At 42.8% G+C, this 14426-nt stretch overlaps 1 protein-coding gene across 2 annotated transcripts in view; it reads left to right on the forward strand.

The window, feature by feature from the left end:
* LOC115008449 (serine/threonine-protein kinase 4-like) overlaps window positions 1–13205 on the forward strand; it is a 21327-nt gene extending 8122 nt beyond the window's left edge. For both annotated transcript variants that reach the window (XM_029432059.1, XM_029432060.1), the window contains 6 exons: window positions 1–71; window positions 147–284; window positions 429–560; window positions 1111–1321; window positions 6479–6630; window positions 10326–13205. The exon at window positions 1–71 is cut by the window's left edge and continues 97 nt beyond it. In XM_029432059.1, the coding sequence (XP_029287919.1) occupies window positions 1–71; window positions 147–284; window positions 429–560; window positions 1111–1321; window positions 6479–6630; window positions 10326–10484 (863 nt within the window). In that variant the 3' untranslated portion in view covers window positions 10485–13205. The remainder of the gene's footprint in view (window positions 72–146; window positions 285–428; window positions 561–1110; window positions 1322–6478; window positions 6631–10325) is intronic.
* The last annotated feature ends 1221 nt before the right edge of the window (window positions 13206–14426 follow it).

The raw sequence follows: 14426 nt of genomic DNA on the forward strand, positions 1-14426 counted from the left end.
GGTCTCTGGGGATAACGGCCATCGAGATGTCGGAGGGGAAGCCGCCCTACGCCGACATACATCCCATGAGGGTGAGCGTCTGAAGAAAGATCTGATGTAGAGCGTCGCTCTCCGCCTCAGTGACTGAGTTTGTTTTCCTCCTGCAGGCCATCTTCATGATCCCCACCAACCCTCCGCCAACGTTCAGGAACCCAGATCTGTGGTCTCCGGCATTTCGAGACTTTGTCAGCCAGTGTTTGGTGAAAAACCCAGAAAATAGAGCGACTGCCACACAGCTGTTACAGGTAACACCGATGATCCTCACCTGTAGCTGTGTTACTCAGGGCGCTCTGCTGTTGTACACATTTATATCTCTAGCTTCATCTTAACGAGTAAACTAGTTCAGAGCCGTGTATGTGTGCTTTTCACTTTTCTCTTCTCTCCTTCAGCATCTTTTCATCAAGTCAGCCAAGCCCAGCTCCATCCTCAGAGCCCTGATCACAGACGCCATGGAGATCAAACTGAAGAAGCAGGAGGAGGCGGAGCAGAGGGAGCTGGACGCCGAGGACGAAGACAACTCGGTACTCAGACAACATGCACAAAGTCTTCTGCCGTGAAGTTCTCTCCGGTCTCGATGAAGTGCCCTGAAACATCCTCTTTACTACGTCCGCTTACCTTTTAATGTAACTTTCACTAAACGAGTAACTACAACCAGCAAAGCATCAAAACGAATCTGAACTAAAGGATCGTTAAAGTCTCTCCAGACGCACGGACGTCATGGCAGTGAAATACAGACAGAAAGGACTTCACTTGAAATCGTCTTTAATCGTTGTATTGTGGTCTTCATTGAACAGACGTGGACACAGACAGACGGGCTCTGTCTGTGTCCACGTGTCGTGCTCTCAAACTATTGATCCTCATTAACTTCAACAAAGTGCTGCTTCGTCTCCTGCAGTCCACAGAAAAGCAATAACAACAAAACAGACAACAATTTAAACCTCAAAGTAATAACTGACGAAGAAAATGCAAAACACGCCACGTGTCGTTTAGACGAAATAAATACAATTGAAAATGTAAAAACAATAACTTCTGTGTGAGATTTTAAGAAACGTTCTACTTCTGATGCTTCAGGACGAGGACGAGGTGGATCAGGGGACGATGGTGCGGGCGGGAACCGGAGACTCAGGAACCATCCGGGCCGCCGGATCATTGGGAGGTTCCCTCGGCGGCACGGCTCGGACCATGATCGCGCACGAGGACACGGGCACCATGCAGTCGCAGCTGGGCACCATGGTCATCAACTCTGATGATGAGGACGAGGAAGAAGCCGGCACGATGAAAAGTAAGAACCTTCACCGCTCACTGAACGTGCGTCAGGTGGAAGGAACACGTTCCCTCTCAATAATAATAATGTTACACAAAGCAGTCCTGCACTCAAAACGTCAAAGTCCATTCAGAATATACTTAAAGTACTCATTATGCAAAGAGATAATAATAATATATTCTGTTACTATCATTAGTGATGCATTCATGTGTTCATCACTCTAACGTTGCAGCTGGGGAAGGAGGACGTGGTTGTAATTACTTTACATACTGCAGGATAGTTTAATCTCTAATCCGATCATCATTAGATTCTATCTTTTGTTTTATAGCCTGAAAGTAACGTAAGATCGTCCTGAAGGACTTAGTTCCTCCAGATGTGTAGAGACGCTCACATGTGGGTCACGTCTGACGGAGACGGCGAGGAATCAGCTCCCAGTTTACTGAAACAAGTGTGAGAGGAACGTGTTGGAACTATAGTGTGCCTCTCGTGATGGCCCCGAAGTCTGAATGTCACAGGTTTGATTCCTAATCACCTCCACTTCCTCTCTGACACTGAATCACACCCTTTACCGAGCATGAGACGTGAGACCTTTTACCAGGATCCATCATCATCCAACATGCAGCTGTAGTTTCCTGTTTATCCACTAGAGGGCGGTGTGTGTGTGTGTGTGTGTGTGTGTGTGTGTGTGTGTGTGTGTGTGTGTGTGTGTGTGATCAAGTGTTTGACAGTGGATCAAAGCATTACTTTGTGGCAGGCGGTCCTCGAGGTGTCTTGTTGTGGTATTTTTAGTTTTTATAACCAAGTCTGTTAATCAAACGGTGTCGACATAAAAACTGCTGCAACTGAAGAGACGTGACGGAGCGGAGGGGAAGAGGTTGATGCGGTGAACGCGTTCCCGTCTCCTCGGGTGCTGTTGGACGGGAGTGTCTCTAAGAGCTGGACTCTGTCCGACGCTGGCGGTCTGTGGGGGTGTTATGTGTTTGTTTTCATACGCAAAGAATGAACCTCAATGACGTGAGCTGGTGCTCTCTGGGACTGCTGTGATGTCACAATATTAAAACTCCTCCAGCTCATCCAGGGAGCCATGGGAGCCGTGTTGCATTAGCAGGATGGTGAGCCGGGTAACCTCCTGCAGAACTCCTGTAGAACTCGTTCTGCAGGAGAGTCGAGAAGCTTTCACACACACGGAGTTCACCTTCGTATGTCGGTGCAGAACAATGAACATAGTAAGTGGGGAGAGTGCAATAAAGAAATATGGATTTATATATAATAGATGCACACACACACACACACACACACACACACACACACACACACACACACACACACACACACACACACACACACACACACACAGTCTCCTGTCTGATGTCCTACAATTGAGTTAGTATGGATCTCCACTGCTGGCAGTTCAAACTGCATTAACACAGGAACATTTAGAGTTTATAATTACATTAGAGTGTGTGTGTGTGTGTGTGTGTGTGTGTGTGTGTGTGTGTGTGTGTGTGATGACCTCAGTCTGATGCTGAAGGCGTCCTTGTGGATCAGATATCGATCCTCTAGTGGTCCTGAATAATAAGAAGCCTTTTAATTTACGCTGATGAGCGACTGATAGAAATGTCCCGTTAGAAACTAAAGTTGTTGGTTTTACTTGTGTAACGTAGAAAGTGAAGACTTGGTTAATGCGACGTTACAGAGCGTATAGTTGAGCCCCCACTCTTAGTGTTTACTAAACCTTTACTTTATCATGTCAACGTTTCCTCTTCGTTCTCCGTTTGTGGCGCTTCTTTACCAATCACGACCGCACGTCCACGTAAACCTCGCTCAGATCCCGCTCGTCGTGTTTCTCGCCTTTCAGTTTGTAGTTTGTTCTTCTTCGTCTCCAGACTCAGAAGACGAAGATGTCGTTGTGTCTCTCGTGTCTCTGGAAGTCTCTCCATTAGTTGTTTGCGATGCGTTGAGATGGAACCGTTTTCTCCTCAACAGTGTTCTGTAATCTCCGAATGTTTTCCTCTGAACCGTCTACTGGACGTCGTCTCACAGAGTACTTGAAGTACACACTTTGCACACACACTTTGCACACACACTATGGATACAGTCGAGCGCTCTTGGTAGGGGAGCCAGTAGAACAGATTTAGCTCTCTGTACCTGCTCGGCTCTCGTTATTAAAGTTTCATCATGTTTTGCAGCAGATGGCGGTCTCTCTGGAGTCCACTCTGTTTCTGGCCTTTAAGTTCAGCGTGTGTAAAACCTTTTCCTTTGTTTTATCTTCGTGCTGCTTCGGAGGCTCTGAGCGCAGAATAAGATCCCTCGGTGTTACATCCCACCGGTCATTCGCTCCAGATTAATCCGTAAAAGTTCAGAATAGTAAAGAATGTCCGCCCCAGTTTCTCACAGTCTTTAAATCCAAAGATCTTCACTTTAATATGAGATATAAAGAAGAGCAGCAAGAGATCTCCAAATCTGAGAAGCTGATTTTTGCATAAATAATTACTTTAATTTGTTAATTTCTCGACTATTCGCTGCAGCTCTAATGTGCAGTGATCCTCATCAAGCAAACATCTGCTGTCAAAATGTGGAACGAATGTCCAAATGAGAAGCGATGATTTCATTCCAGAAAGGAGATTAGAGGGTGCGGCTGTGAATCAGCTGATGAGTCGATACGCAGCTTTAAGTGTCCCTCGTCGTCTCTTCAATGCAGCGAGGAAAAGGTCTCAGATTTATCAGATGTCTTTCATTAAAGCAACACTTTTATGTTCTTGAAAGTAATATACAAATATTTTTCAGTTGGCTTTTTTGTCATCAAGAATATAGTTATCGCAAAAAATCCCCTGAAATATATCGGATATTATTTCAGTAAACGGTGGGATCGAACTTTCACACGACACAAATAAGTTTTACACGCAGAAGTTTAAAAACAGAGGAACGTGGCGCAGCAGGTCTCGTCTCTGACCCGTCAGATAATCGCTCAACACCAGATACTAACCCGTCGAGCAGACGGCAGATGATGGATCTTTATGGCTCCGACCTTCTTTTATCTGATTGTGTTGAATAAAACTCCATATTGGGGAAACTGCAGCTGGTCTCCATAAACAACGACTTCTCAAAGGTCTGCACTGTCCTGGCAGTGAAGACGCACCTGGCAGCAGAGAGGGAGGAGGGGGGGGGGGGGGTGAGATCAGTGATGAGACCGCAGTGTCTGCGTCCACCATCAGCACCAACATGTCTGTGACACGCAGCTTTAGAGTTCCATCAAACAGTTTTTAACCACTATAATAACTAGAAGGGCAAAGACCAGCGGTGCGTTCAGGTGCTCCTCGGATCGAGACCAGCGGTGCGTTCAGGTGCTCCTCGGATCGAGACCAGCGGTGCGTTCAGGTGCTCCTCGGATCGAGACCAGCGGTGCGTTCAGGTGCTCCTCGGATCGCGGTGCGTTCAGGTGCTCATCGGATCGAGACCAGCGGTGCGTTCAGGTGCTCCTCGGATCGCAGTGCGTTCAGGTGCTCCTCAGATCGAGACCAGCGGTGCGTTCAGGTGCTCCTCAGATCGAGACCAGCGGTGCGTTCAGGTGCTCCTCGGATCGTTCTTCAGACTTCGATGTGTTCATGAGCTTTAAGTCGTAACGTGGGAAGAACACGGACGCGACACAGACGTGTTTTACATGTTGATATGTTTCAGAGACGTTAACAATACAAGTTAAAGTAGAAGTTAAATACCCCAAAGTAATATTATATGACATAATGAAGGCATAACATTAAATAGACGAGACACGTTGTACGTTACACAACTGAAGTAAATAATGTGCACACTTTGAAAGAACTGTGAAGTCGAATGGAACCAGAAACCATGGTTACGCTGAGAGTTGAGGACATTATTGTAGCCTTTGAATGTCATGTTTATTTCTTAATGTCGATTATATTTATTTCCCCCGTGTGATGTTTGGGGGGAACGAGTCTCGTCTTCCAGCTGACGGTGTCTCTGCACCCTGACGAGCGACTCCTCGGGGCAGCGGGTGATGCAGGTCATTACTGTCCCATTAAAGGAGGAGTGCAAAATGTTTCCTCGTGATGTGAACATAACGTTATAAACCATAACAGGAAACCAAGAACGTGGATAGTTTGAGGACACGAGCCGTCAATCAAACGCTGAACTACACTGATGCAATAAAACTAACATCACACACACACACAGACACACACACACACACGCACACACACACACACTTAAACTCTTTCACAGGCACGAACACAACACACCTTCAGGATTATTGTTTGACTGGAACTCATCTTTTACTGCAGTTTATATTTAATTATTGCAGCGTTTGAATCCCTTTATATTTCTGAGTTATAAAAAGAGGTGCCGTATTAAATGAATTAAAATGTTTCTGCTGACGAACTGTAGTGTTAACACTGTGATTAACTTCCATGACGCTGCATTATGATGTTAGAAGAAGCTCTTCTGGTTCGTAGAGCCGTGAGATCTCCCCTGGTCGACTGACTCGCTGGTGTCGCTCCGTCCACGCAGACGTTCTGCTGCTCTTGGTCTCTGCTTATTGCTGCTTTAATAATGCAACATGTCTTTGCTCCTGGGAGAGGAATTCTCTTTGCGTTTCCCTGTTCCTGCACAATGCTGCTGCTTCCCCGTCTGTAATACGTTTACAGACATAGTTCTTAAAGGGGGGGGCTTTAATGTATTTATTGGTTCTGCAACAGAAATAAAAGCCTCTGCACATGAGCAGACGGAGTGTTGCAGCAGCTTCTTGTAGCTGCAGTAAAGCTCTTTATTTATTACAACAATAAACCTCAGCGATGCAGAAAGTTTGACACGCATTTAAAACAGTCAAACAAATCGTTATTCTGCACCGTCATGGGGAAATGTCTTCTCTGGAGTGCTGATGTGTGTGTCTGGAACAGGAAGTGATCATAACGCTGCTGCAGGAAACTAAATATCTGCTCAGTCTCTTATTACTTTACATTTAACACAATAAACCGACATCCTCCTGCAGGCAGCCGCTCTGTTCTGCGCTGCGATGACGTCGTGTTGTCTCTGAGACGTGTTTAAGAAATGATGTATTCCATAAACTCTGTTTTGACATGAACTACAGACGTGGTTCATTATCACGAACACAGCGTCCTGTGTCTCTGCTGCCGTGACGTAAACGCTTGTGTCTTCCAGGGAGAGACGAGACGATGCAGCCGGCCAAGCCGTCCTTCCTCGAGTACTTTGAGCAGAAAGAGAAAGAAGCCAACAGCCGCAACGACGGAGGAGGAAGAGGAGAACACAACGCAGACAACCGCAAACTGCCCGCTGAGGGAGACTTTGACGTGGTGAGTTAGACGTGTGTGTGTGTGTGTGTGTGTGTGTGACTTGTAACTTTCTACATGTAGTACTTCCTCTGTTGCCTGTGAACAGCCTGTGGATAGATTTCTATGTGCAACACGAGCTCACGTGCACTTAGAGTCCACTAACATCGACGCGCGTCTGTTATCCAGTTACATTTCAGCGGCGGCTGCACATCAGACTCTTACCTGATGGTCTGATGAACTGTGAACTCTGTTCTCCAAGCTGCTGTAGGAGGTGACATCACAACCTCCTCCTACATATATGTATATATATATATATGTATATACATATATGTATATATGTATATATATATGTATATACATATATATATATACATGTATATATATACATATATACATATATGTATATATGTATATATATATATGTATATACATATATATATATACATATATATACATATATGTATATATATGTATATATATACATATATGTATATACATATATGTATATACATATATGTATATATATATATGTATATACATATATGTATATATATATGTATATACATATATATATATACATATATGTATATACATATATATATATACATATATATACATATATGTATATACATATATGTATATACATATATGTATATACATATATTAGAGATAAATAACGTCTGGAGACACACAGCTCATCCAGACTCCCGGTGGATCTGCTACATTTGCTAGCTTAGCGATTGACTTTGTCAGAGAACATTAGGAACATCATGAGATGCAGCGAGGAGAAGGTTCCAGTGAGTGAAGCAGAGGTTGTCTCGCTCACACACACTTAAGCAGAACAAATGGCTGCTGCTGGTATTAAATATTAAACATGTGACCTTTTTAAATATGAGGTGGTTTCTTATCAGCTGCTCATCTTCAGAGGGCACTGAAGCCTCTTCTTTCTCAAAGCCATAAATATTTTATACATGTTTTGTTCCTCAGACAACAAGGCGGCCATTTCTTCATCATGTCGATTATAAAACAGGATTTTTCCAGCAGGTTTTGTTTGTGAGCAGTATGAAGTCATTGTCTCAGTATGTTTCTATAAAAGAGTGTGTGTGTCTGTGTGTGTGTGTGTGTGTGTGTGTGTGTGTGTCTGTGTGTGTGTGTGTGTGTGTAGAGTAGCTGTGAGACTTAGCTCTGTGGCTGTGTGTGTGTGTGTGTGTGTGTGTGTGTGTGTGTGTGTGTGTGTGTGTGTGTGTGTGTAGAGTAGCTGTGAGACTTAGCTCTGTGTCTGTGTGCATTTCAAGTTGTTACACAACAGACAGTGACAGGTAACCGCTGCATGACCCTGATATTCACTCTAGTTCTCCTGGATCTTTAATACTGTTCTCTGTGAACACACACACACACACACACACACACACACACACAGAATCATCTCTTACAGATTAGGGTAAACAGGAAGCTATAACAATATGTTTTATATTAAAACTACAGTAATGTATTATGTATGCTTCATGTTCATGAAACAGATCAAATCTTATTGCATGTTCAGAATATTTGAAAGTCTCATGTTGAACTTTTTATTCTGCGTTTTGTCTTCGTTCTCTGGGGAACAAAGTGAGAAGGTAAAGAAATGATCAGGTTTAATATCTCCCCATGTTTAAGAAGATTCATCTTTAAAGACACAAACCAGCTTTGTCTGCGAAGTTCTTTCCTGTTTCATTATTTAAGACGTGACGTCTCGTTACACTTCTAAACGTCGTTAATAACAACTTTGATGAGTTGCTGAGCGTCGAGCTGCTGCAGTCGTCCACACATTTACCTTTGGGATTGTGTTTTTAAACCTCTTGTTAGCTTCGTGCAGACGGAACATCACGATGTCTGACGTGTGACTCTGCAGCTTGTCGACGGCTTCGTGCTGAATGTGTATTTTTAGATGTGACTTCTGTCTCTCAGACTTTAACACTTTCAACATGTTTAAGTGTTATATCGTATTGTAAGCTGATAGTTAGCCTTCTCTAATATCCCCAGCTGCTCTGCGTGTGCTTCAGTTGAGCGGTGCTGTAACGCCCCCCCCCCTTCCTCGGAGTAGATCTGAAGGAGATCGTAGCCACAGATCCAGTTATTTTATTTATTTTTAAAATGACAGAAAAGCCTTGATTCTTACCTAAATACTAAAACAAACGTCAGAACCTCTGATGGCGTCTCTTCTTCCTGTGAAGCAGCTTTTTGTTTACTGGACACGTTCGAGTTCTGTCGACGTGTTTCTCAGATAAATCCAACTTCTGTTCAACAGCGTCAGCAAACAACTCAACACACAGTGAAACTCAAGAGTCTGAGCAAATTCACAATCTGTAATAAATCCACCCGTCTGTCTGTCCACCTGTCTGTCTCTCTGTCCACCTGTCTGTCTGTCCACCTGTCTGTCTCTCTGTCCACCTGTCTGTCTGTCTGTCCACCTGTCTGTCTCTCTGTCCACCTGTCTGTCTGTCCACCTGTCTGTCTCTCTGTCCACCTGTCTGTCTGTCCACCTGTCTGTCTCTCTGTCCACCCGTCTGTCTGTCCACCTGTCTGTCTCTCTGTCCACCTGTCTGTCTGTCCACCTGTCTGTCTCTCTGTCCACCTGTCTCTCTGTCCACCCGTCTGTCTGTCCACCTGTCTGTCTCTCTGTCCACCTGTCTGTCTGTCTGTCCACCTGTCTGTCTCTCTGTCCACCTGTCTGTCTGTCCACCTGTCTGTCTCTCTGTCCACCTGTCTGTCTGTCCACCTGTCTGTCTCTCTGTCCACCTGTCTGTCTGTCCATCTGTCTGTCTCTCTGTCCACCTGTCTGTCTGTCCACCTGTCTGTCTCTCTGTCCACCTGTCTGTCTCTCTGTCCACCTGTCTGTCTCTCTGTCCACCTGTCTGTCTCTCTGTCCACCTGTCTGTCTCTGTCCACCTGCTAGCTACACAGCTGTGAGCAGTAACACCAGCCATGTTTGTTGTTTACGTTCACAGTAATAATTGTGTGTGTGTGTGTGTGTGTGTGTGTGTGTGTGTGTGTGTGTGTGTGTGTGTGTGTGTGTACAATAATTTGATCACATGAATGAAGCGTTTTAAAGTTGAGCGTGGTGTCGTCCAGCTGTCGGACCTTCTCGTCGCGCCTCACGTTCTCTCTGGTCGTCGTGTTATTCCAGATCCATTGATTGAGTAATAAATAGCTGGAGAGCAAAGTGCTGCTGGTGGGGGGGGGGGGGGCCGCAGCGGGCATCGGGTCCCTCAGAGACGGCAGGGAGATGAAGACGCGTCGATACCGCAGCCTTTTGAAAGCTACAGAAATAGAAACACTTATCGGACACCTTGATCGTCTGTCACGCTTCAGTTTGTGCTAAAGATAAGTTTCCATTAATGGAGGCGGCGAGGCTGCGAGGCGGCGAGGCTGCACGCTGACGAGCGTTCTGTGTCAGGACATCAGGGAGCAGAAGACTCCAAACAACTCGACGTTCAGTCCCGTCAGGTTTATATTACAAGGTTTTCACACACAAGCACGGTGCACATTAAATATAGAATATAAGAACACCGTGAGTAAAAGTGTAAAACGGGAAAGTGACCAGAACTAAATGTTTACTTTATTATCGTCACGCTTCCGAATGTGAAATAAAGGATTGTTGATAAACTGATTATCTCGGTAGAATAAAAGTCTCGAGACGTCGGAGGCCTGCTGTAAGATGTCGGCTGTGTTTGCAGGTGAACTCGTGGACGGTGGAGGAGCTGCGGCTGCGTCTGGCGTCTCTGGACCCTCAGCTGGAGCAGGAGATCGAGGAGATCCGTCAGCGCTACCAGACCAAGAGGCAGCCCATCCTCGACGCCATCGAGGCCAAAAAGCGGCGGCAGCAGAGCTTCTGAGAAGAAGCCGCTGCCGCTCCGCCTGGATCTTCTCTCCGCCGCAGCGTCCGCTGAGGTCCGTGCAACATGACTCATGATGTGGAGACTTCTGATCATCAAACTGCTGAAGAAGAAGAACACACAGAACATTATTCTCAAGAGCTTTCGTGTTTCTGCATTATCTGTCTGAGAGAGTTGTTGATTTCAGGCTCGTTACACGTGTGTCGTAAAGCTCAGTGATGGTTAACGTCTCTTTCACTTTAGTTTTACTTCATCGCGTGGTGCAGAGGAATTGACCGGTTTGCTTGAGCTCGGTACTCGTCAGTGTTCCACTCCGGACTGTGAAAGTGGATCTGTGGTGACGTCTGCTCTTCAAAAGCTTCCTGATCTTTGATAAAAGAAAACAAAGCAGATGTTTGTGATCAGATGAGATCTTCAAACTCGTGATGAAAACTAAACTTCTTTAATTCGGTACATATTCCTTTCTACATGAAGCGTTCAATATAAACTCATTGTTAAAGTAACCGCACAGAGGCTTCTCTTGGTTTCTGTTCCCTGAAAAGAAAGTGATGGTTAAAGGGATAGTTCTGATGTTTTGAAGTGTGTGTGTGTGTGCGAGGTTCTTCTCCACACAGGAAGCTAAACAATGTTCTGCTGTGGACACATTTTAGCCACCATCAAAGCTCCATATCAGTTTAAGTGTTCGCTGTGTGTAGAATATTGTCTCCCTAACTGAAGCTGTTGTCTGTGTTCTCCTCAAAGCCACCAGACTCCATTGACATAAACATTAATTGAACCTCTCAGAACACAGAGCTGCTGGTCCACCTCCGCCTCCATCACCAGTCTGTTTGTGTTATTGTGTGACTTTGATGAATCCGATCCGACCCTTAAAAACATGATGAGATGAGTGATGGAGGCGGAGGTGGACCAGCAGCTCTGTGTTCTGAGAGGTTCAATTAATGTTTATGTCAATGGAGTCTGGTGGCTTTGAGGAGAGTCCACTGACTGGATAAGAACTTCATACAACCTCAAATCATCCAAACTATCCTCCGTCCAGAAGCACGAGTCGGGGCTTCTTTAATATACTCTGGTATAAATAGATATATTTTTGGTTGACTTGGTCATTAGCTAATGTTGCTTCATTTAAAGGAGCCAAAAAACATTTTGTAGAGCGACGCAGCTGAATGTCTAAAAGGTTCAGTATGAAATTAATATTTTAAGGGGATTTGACTTTGTTTAACCTCCAGAGTCCTCAGTGTTTAATCTGTTTTTGTTTCTGTGTCATCGTCTAGTTTTCCTCTGTAAGCTAAAAACAAAGCAGCGGGTCGACACATTTATGGAATCGGTTCAACAAAGCTTTTATTTCCTGGATGTATTGGTTCTGATTTGGCACTGAACGAGATTACCCCCAAGAGAAGTGTCAGGAAGTGGAGCTGAAGCTGCGGCTACAGCTCCACTTCCTCCAGCCACTCACTTTTCTACATCAGCACAAGAACATTTCTATTTTTCTACGTAGTTTAGTTACATGTTCAGGTCATGAAGCTCCTCAGGGCTGTAAAATAACCAGGCTGTAAATATTCAAGGCTGTTTTTTTTGTATATTTGCATTTGATGAGTTGAAGGTTTCAATCCCCAAAAACGAGACGCTTTTCATAAGTTCTATTTAAATATGAAGCCGTGAACAGATGAAATGTGTTTTGGGGAGCAACTGTTACTGCAGATACTTTCAGTTTGAATGTGGAGGATCTTCTCTTCTGCGTTACAAGCTAAACAAAAGGGATTCGTCTTTCTGCCTTTATTTTTGGACATTCTGCTGTTTTGTTTCTGAATACTTGTTTTGAGCTATGATCTAATATGTGATGATTTTGTGACGCCGTGTTCGTTCCGTTGTAGGTATAAAAGATAAAAACTGAGCCGGGACGGAGGTTAATATTCCGATAACGTCGTACATTTAACAAAAAGCTCATATTTTGTGAGTTTCTTCTCGTGCGTGTTCACCCTCTCGCTCGGAGCTTCTGATTTGTTGTTGAGGGTTACCCCCCCGGCTCTGTGATGGATTTGTTTTTACCTACAAGGTTCTGATGACGTCAGATTTTGGTTGGAATTGTTTTTATAATGCAGCGTGATTGTTCTCTGTTGGAACAAGTGACGCATCACAAAGTCGTAATCACTGGATATTGAACAGTTTGAAATGTTTTCTGTGATCGTCTGAACGTTGTGTAAAACAAACGGCTGCAGGTGTTCGTTGGTTTGCATGAAGTGAAAACATCTGAATAAATTGTGTTTAGTTTCAGGTTCGTCACTTGTAGTCTCTTCAGGCTCTAATTTATTTAATGAGATGATAAAATGTCTAAATCCTGCTGAAACGTGGAACCACTGTTTTAATTTATTCACTTTCTTAATGCAGCGTCGTCTTCTAGTTCCAGATGTTTTATAAAACGTTTGGTTTAGTAACTCGAGTAGGAACAAACCTCGTTAATATAAAATGTTTAAATACAAACATCCGCTTCCATATCAAACGTTAAACAAACGAGAAACATAGATTTGACAAACGCTTCCAGGCGTGAGGATCAGCTGACGCTTTGTTTTGCACACTTCCTGTTTGACGCCTGAAAAAGTTTCTGAAGTTTTTATTTTGCCTTAAAGTTTTGCAGTGGAAGTCAAATGTTTGAGATCTGATAGTTTGTGTATTTGTTTTTGTTTGATGGTCTAATAAAGAAATGAATAAAAACTACAGAAAGCTTATGTTTCTTATTTTATACTTTAACGGTTTGATGATAATCTGCGTTTAGGTTCTGAATCTTTTTTAAATGTCAATTTATATATTTATATGTATTTATATTTATTCATTTATAGTTTTTTATTTTTATATTTATTTATGTATTTATTTACTACATAACAGATACAAGTAAAACTCATGAAGCCGTGGTGAGGATTATATTATTATATTATTATATTATTATATATTCTGTCTGTTATAGTTACAGAAGCATCGATGTGTAAACAGCAAGTTGTAGCTTATTTAATATTTGATATACTTGTTTGTAAAGTAACTAAAGTAATTTATTGTAGTAGAATAAATATTATGGAGCAGAAGTTTTTCTGCATGTTTTAAATGACTCCTCTTCGTCTCTCGTCTCCTCAGATCGTCTCAGTTTGTTCCACGACGTCGTCGGCCGAAATAGCAAAGATGAATTTTTAATGAGCTGAAACCACAAATCTGATCCGTCTCTCGTGTGTCTGTGTCTGTGTGTGTGTGTGTGTGTGTGTGTGTGTGTGTGTCCTTTTACTGAAGTAAATTCAGGAGGACTTTTAATTGTATTTTAAGTGTTTTTACATTTTTAATTTATAAAAATAAGTGATTTTATAAAAAGTGAAACAAAGTCAAAGAAAAAACACGAGACGTTCAGGAGCCGATGCTCAGCAGCTTATAATAATATAATAATGTAATAATACAATAATATAATTATGTAATGTAATAAAGTAATATAATAATTTAATAATATAATCATGTAATAATGTAATAATACAATAATATAATTATGTAATGTAATAAAGTAATATAATAATTTAATAATATAATCATGTAATAATGTAATAATACAATAATATAATTATGTAATGTAATAAAGTAATATAATAATTTTATAATGTAATGTAATAATTTAATAATATAATATAATAATTTTATAATGTAATGTAATAATTTAATAATATAATATAATAATTTAATAATATAATCATGTAATAATGTAATAATACAATAATATAATTATGTAATGTAATAAAGTAGAACGCCGATGTGGACTGGTCCCCTGATAGGGACATAGCCTTTGACGACGCCAAGGCTGCGCTGGCCAGCGCTGCTTTACTGGCCCACCCGTCTCCCACGGCCCCGATTGTCCTCACGACTGACGCTTCCGACTATGCAGTGGGGGCGGTGTTCGAACAGTGGGTGAGTGGT

The sequence above is a fragment of the Cottoperca gobio genome, chromosome 5 (assembly GCF_900634415.1).
Source record: "Cottoperca gobio chromosome 5, fCotGob3.1, whole genome shotgun sequence".
NCBI classification, from domain to species: Eukaryota; Metazoa; Chordata; class Actinopteri; order Perciformes; family Bovichtidae; genus Cottoperca; species Cottoperca gobio.